The sequence below is a fragment of the Trichoderma aggressivum genome (genome assembly GCF_033847375.1).
Source record: "Trichoderma aggressivum f. europaeum strain CBS 100526 chromosome Unknown scaffold_031, whole genome shotgun sequence".
Taxonomy (NCBI): Eukaryota; Fungi; Ascomycota; class Sordariomycetes; order Hypocreales; family Hypocreaceae; genus Trichoderma; species Trichoderma aggressivum.
The window spans coordinates 109483-114514 of record NW_026946397.1 but is presented as its reverse complement, the minus strand read 5'-3'; the positions used below and the strand labels follow the sequence as shown (position 1 = coordinate 114514).

The 5032-nt window shown below is 55.1% G+C and overlaps 1 protein-coding gene across 1 annotated transcript; it reads right to left on the bottom strand.

The window, feature by feature from the left end:
• Window positions 1-4337: 4337 nt before the first annotated feature.
• Triagg1_7209 (uncharacterized protein) lies at window positions 4338-4988 on the bottom strand (the record flags this gene model as incomplete). The annotated part of the gene is made up of 1 exon (XM_062901920.1): window positions 4338-4988. The coding sequence occupies one exon, from the start codon at window positions 4986-4988 to the stop codon at window positions 4338-4340; it is 651 nt and encodes a 216-aa protein (XP_062753785.1).
• Between the last annotated feature and the right edge of the window lie 44 nt (window positions 4989-5032).

The following is a 5032-nucleotide window of genomic DNA, read 5'->3' as shown; positions in this document are numbered from 1 at the left end:
ATCTTGGTGCACCCGGTGGACTGACTCTCGCATGCCGATTCAACGTCCATTGCCGTAGCTGCTGGTGTGATCTGCACGCGGTTCCATTTGCAGCATGAATGAATCAATGCACGGCCATGCGTCGCATGCAAGTGTCGTCGAATCCGTGCTAAAGGATAATGCCACCATCACACCTGTCTCGGCTAACGCTTGATATTAAATCGAGTATCATTATTTGAGTTCTCGGTGGTATTCCGCACGAACACCAGTACCTGTACGATACTACTCGGTATGCACCAGACGAATCGTGAACTTGGATGCTGCTTCCTACGTGATCGTGCTTCTGATCCTTAGGATTTGGGGTCCACAGTCAGCCAGGCCAGCTTGCTTCGCGGCAAGCCACTTGGGCGACTCGCTCGTCGTGGTGCTGTTCAAGACCCATGTCTGCGTGCGTGTACGTACTTTAAGATTTTCCCAGAAAGTCGCGAAGGATTCCTGGTGCCAACAAGACTTTGTGATAACAGTGCTTGACCAGAGACCAAGATACGGTACATGCATACCTGCACGGTCTGCAAGCCCCCTCGTAACGCCATTCTCAGCAGCACTTGGTTCTTCAAGATCGACCGCCAATGCACTCTACAGTATGACTAGGCGCGGGCGTAAAGGCAAAGCCCTTGTCGATGGGGGCAGGGGCCGCGCAATAGACCGATACGAACCTGGCCCTTGCGCCTGCTCCATTACGGAGTGCGTTTGAACTTCATCGCCTCGTGATCATAAGCGGTCACAAGGCTGGTCGACTCTCCCTGTCCTTTTGTTCTTCCTTTGGACGCCGGAACATGTTGCAAATGGAAGCAGCAGCAGCAGTACTGGAGGATCTGCCATCGGCCGAGAACCAACGATGAGAACTCGCTTGTGCATTCGCAGGATTGCGACCGGGTAGAGCTTTGCAGTCATCCCATCCTCGGCTCGCACATTATCGACTCTCGAATTGATTGTCCTGAACCAGATGGGCTGATACGCGACGAGGGGGGGGGAAGCGCTCTCGTACCAGGTCGTGCCCAATCAAACTGCCGTTGATCTGCAAACGCGTCCAGCCGCACGGCGATATCTACCCTGCGACGTAGCCGTACGAGTATACACAGGGCCTGTACTCGGTACTTGCGCGTTTGCTGGCGTATATCTGTCTGTATTTGGTACTAAGAATGATACCTAGGTATGACGAGAGCGGGCATTCACGGTATGTGGGCATGAGTCTGCGGCCCATGAATGCTCCGTACAAATAGACACCGGTACCGATTGTCGGTATTCGTACATACGTTGTGCTCCTGGTTCTAGGGCCTGCGCAAAGCCCCGGGATCTGTGACGAGGATCATGTTTCTGGGACTGCTGCTCCTGGCATGCCTGCCTGTACTCTGGACAGGCATCGAAGTAGACATGTGCTCCGTATTACGGAGTACTCCGCATAACCCTCCGTACGGGGCAAGGCGTTTGTAAGCAAGTGTGTTTGAACAAATTGGTTGAGGCACAGGAGGTAGGCCAATTGCGATGCATGCAGGACTGTCAGCCGAGTCTTGGTTTTTTGATACAAATCACCCTTTTGGTAATATTTGTAGAGTCAGACGAGCCTGATGTGTCATTTTGCGCAGAAAAAGTCGATAAGTGACGGTTGCGGCGCATAAAAGTACGAGCAGAAAGGTATTTACGCCGTCCTTGTATGTCGACAAAGCTGTTTGAGATTACCTTGGCTGACTGTATCTGCACAATTTGCCTCGATATTATCTCCTGGCAAAAAACGGATTTCAGCTTTCGACCAGGTAAGATTGGCCGGTGGCCTGCGTTTGCGATACGAAAGTACGAGGTGCATTGCTCTCATCCCAATTGCCGCTTTTGGTGGTTTGTTATTACAGCAACCAACGCATTGCTTCTCACCAGGGCTGCTGCAATTCACACAAACATTCTTGTTCAAGCCCCCCGGTTGTGCCGGCCTGGAACCTCTTCGCCTTGTTCCGTATACAAGGTCTGTACATGTACATGTAGGCATGCCCAAGGTATGCCGTGACACATAGGCTAGGCAGTAAGTTGCTCTCGCATCCATCACTTCCCACGCTCATGCATGTCGACAGATGTGTGTGTTGTGTGTGATCGCTGCCTGTAACACTTGGTTCGCTATATACGCATAAGAGCGTAATACAGAGTGTGTTCCGTACATAAGTTGCGGATTTGACGGCACCGGGAGTGGTTGGATTTCCACCCAAGTCACCCAATGATGGGCTTTATACGGAGCATACTCCGGAGCTCCTGCAGCTGTTCGCAGCTTTCGTCGCCTCGCTAAGCTAACCACTCATTCACCGGCGAGTGGGTAGATGGGTGTCGAGAGAGAGTCGATGCCCTGCTCGCCAAACCTTTGACTATTCGCCCCTCCTGCATGAGGAAGAGGGGCGCTGCAGCCGTTTTGCGCAATGAGTCTGGTGATGATCGACCTCATCATGCGTCGCCAAGATGTGCTGAGCCCGTACAGGATGCCTTGGAAACGGAGTTTGTGGCCTGCAGGCTTCCTCACTCAGCATGCCGGAAACACAGGCGCATGATCCCTACATGGAGAACTCTCTCTACCCGATGAGATTGACTGTGGGATTGATTGGTCTCATACAGCACATCCCTGCTCAGCTGGTGGTCGGGGTAGGTTACCCTGACGCACACACGCACCCCGTCCATCACATACTTGTACAACTAGCTCCATCGGGCGAGCGAGCTCCCATGGAACCAAAGTAGAGTCAAGTACCCTGGGGTCCGGCGAATGGGGTGAGTCAGAAGGGCGAGATGCAGAGCCAAGCCTGTGGCTGATGCGATATCGAGCGTTTTTGGTGCCTTGCTGCTTGATAGCCGTCAGCTGTACTCCATACAGGCATGTACGAGCATGCACAAGCAAAAGGCTGAGTACTCCATGAACATCGGAGGAAAGGTCCAAGTTGGCTTCTTGCATAATGACGGGCGCGTTTGTCTGGCCCCCCAGGAAAACTGCGACGACGATGGATGCAGCCCTAGCATGTCGCATTGATACAGAGCTGCAATGAGAGGCTGCCATGAGGGGGCCTGGGTGAGATCCCCGCTCAGGACTCGCTCTTTTGCTTCTCTTGCCCTTTTTCGCCCTTCTTTTTTTGGAGAGTGCTCGTAGGAAGTGGCAGAGCTGCCGCCGCAGTGCGCAACAACGTTCCTCTTCACATTTTACGCGAGTTTGCTGTGGGTGTAAGACGCTAGACCTGCTGGTGTCACACGACATGAGGTTGGGAAGCAATGTTAGACGGCGGGAATGAGGTATTTTGAAAGCCCCCTCATCGTGGCCAGTTAATTGGCAGCTTTTGTCGACCGTGAGCACCGCTGTGTTGTTCCCCAACCTGAGAGGCCTCGTTTACGGAGCTGGACCGGCACAAACGGTGGCATCTACGGAGTAGAGCGCCGGCAACTTGTAATATTGAGCACAAGTCGTGATAGCGTGGGAACTGTTTTTGGTCTGGCACACTCTCGGATCCCGACAGCGCGGTATGCATCGTCTGTGGGAACGGCCCGCCGTGGCTCATAGCGCTCGAGCTAGGATTAGAGATGGGCCTGTTGCGAACAGCCACGAAACCGCGTCAAAGAGAGGGAGGGATGTGCGGAGCTCCTCCTACCTAGTTGCGAAGGGGGGTTGCGCGCGCGCGCGCGCCTTGTTACGAAGTAGACGATGTATCGCATGTACAGTAATCCAGGGCTGACCCCGTCTGGCCTGGACAAACCTGACAATGCCGTAGAGAGGCATGGCATACTGTACACCCCCCCTGGTAACGGCAGCAGGTGTGATAAACAACGGTGATGGCTCAGAGCTGGAGGCCAGGCACAGGCCCTGTATACAATAGTCCGTGTACGGTAGCAGCAATGGCAGAGTAGCACTCGCGCCCAATAGTCTCCGACGTGTAACACGGCTAGATGATACGGTCAAGGCGGCATCCGCACGAGGTACCTGCAAGCTCCTTTCTCCCCCAGCAGCCTTGCACAGCTTCCCCACGCATTTGATTCCAGGCAGTCAGTCACTCACTCACACTGGCTAGCCACCCGTGCTTGTAGGTACTTGTGGCTTCCCCATGCCAGGAAGTGGGTGAAGCAACCAATCGGACCCATGGCCACGCTGCCATGTGAGATTTTGAGATGTGCGATTTGGGGTCTAGGGCTCGCTCTACAGGCTATCTGAAGATGCCTTTTTTGGTCCTGGGCGGCTGGCTATCCGCGGCGCCAGCGTGACGTAGGCGGCGTCAGGCGACCAGATCTTATTGTTTCATGGGGGCTCTTTCAAGCAGCCGGAGAGGCAGGACAAGATGGGCTGTCTAGGGGGATCTGTTTGCGGCTGTTGTCGCAGCCGGGCTGACGATTCGTGACCACTCCGCGGGCTGGGCTATTTGTGAGCTGCCGAGGGTCCACAACGCGGCCCGGGCGAGGATCCCCAAGAAGCCCTGTCCAAGCTGGACGATCAAGGCGCGACTCCTGGATGCAAGCGACGGCTGAGCGCGAGAAAGGTGAAAAGCTCGGGCTGGCTGGCATGGGCGCAGAGGGCGCAGGATCGTGATATGGCCTCCTGGATGGCCGGGCCTTTGCCCTCTCGAATCTGCGGACCGGCTCGCATGCCAAGTCAGGGCGGGTCTGGTCTTGGCCTGGTCTTGCTTGCTCTCATCCCATGGGCTAGACGAGGGGCCGAGCTGAGCTGCCGCGCCGCCATCCCATATCATTACCTCATCTGATTCTTGTTTTGTGTTGCCATAGCTATGCAGTAGGTCAGCAAGCTGCTGCTTGTGTACCACCACCGCCTGTATGTTGCATGTAGCTATTCGCGCAAACGTATTTGGGGCTTGGTCTGCCGCGAGTCTGGACTTAATAGCCGCCAACAGCCCTGGAAGACTGAAGGTGCATCTCCGAGGAGGGGAGGCCAGAGCCGCTGAGGGGGGGGGGGGGGGGGGGGGTGCTGGACCACTTGACGACATCGAAACAATAATAAAGGCAGAACAGGGCAGGGCACAGCAATGCA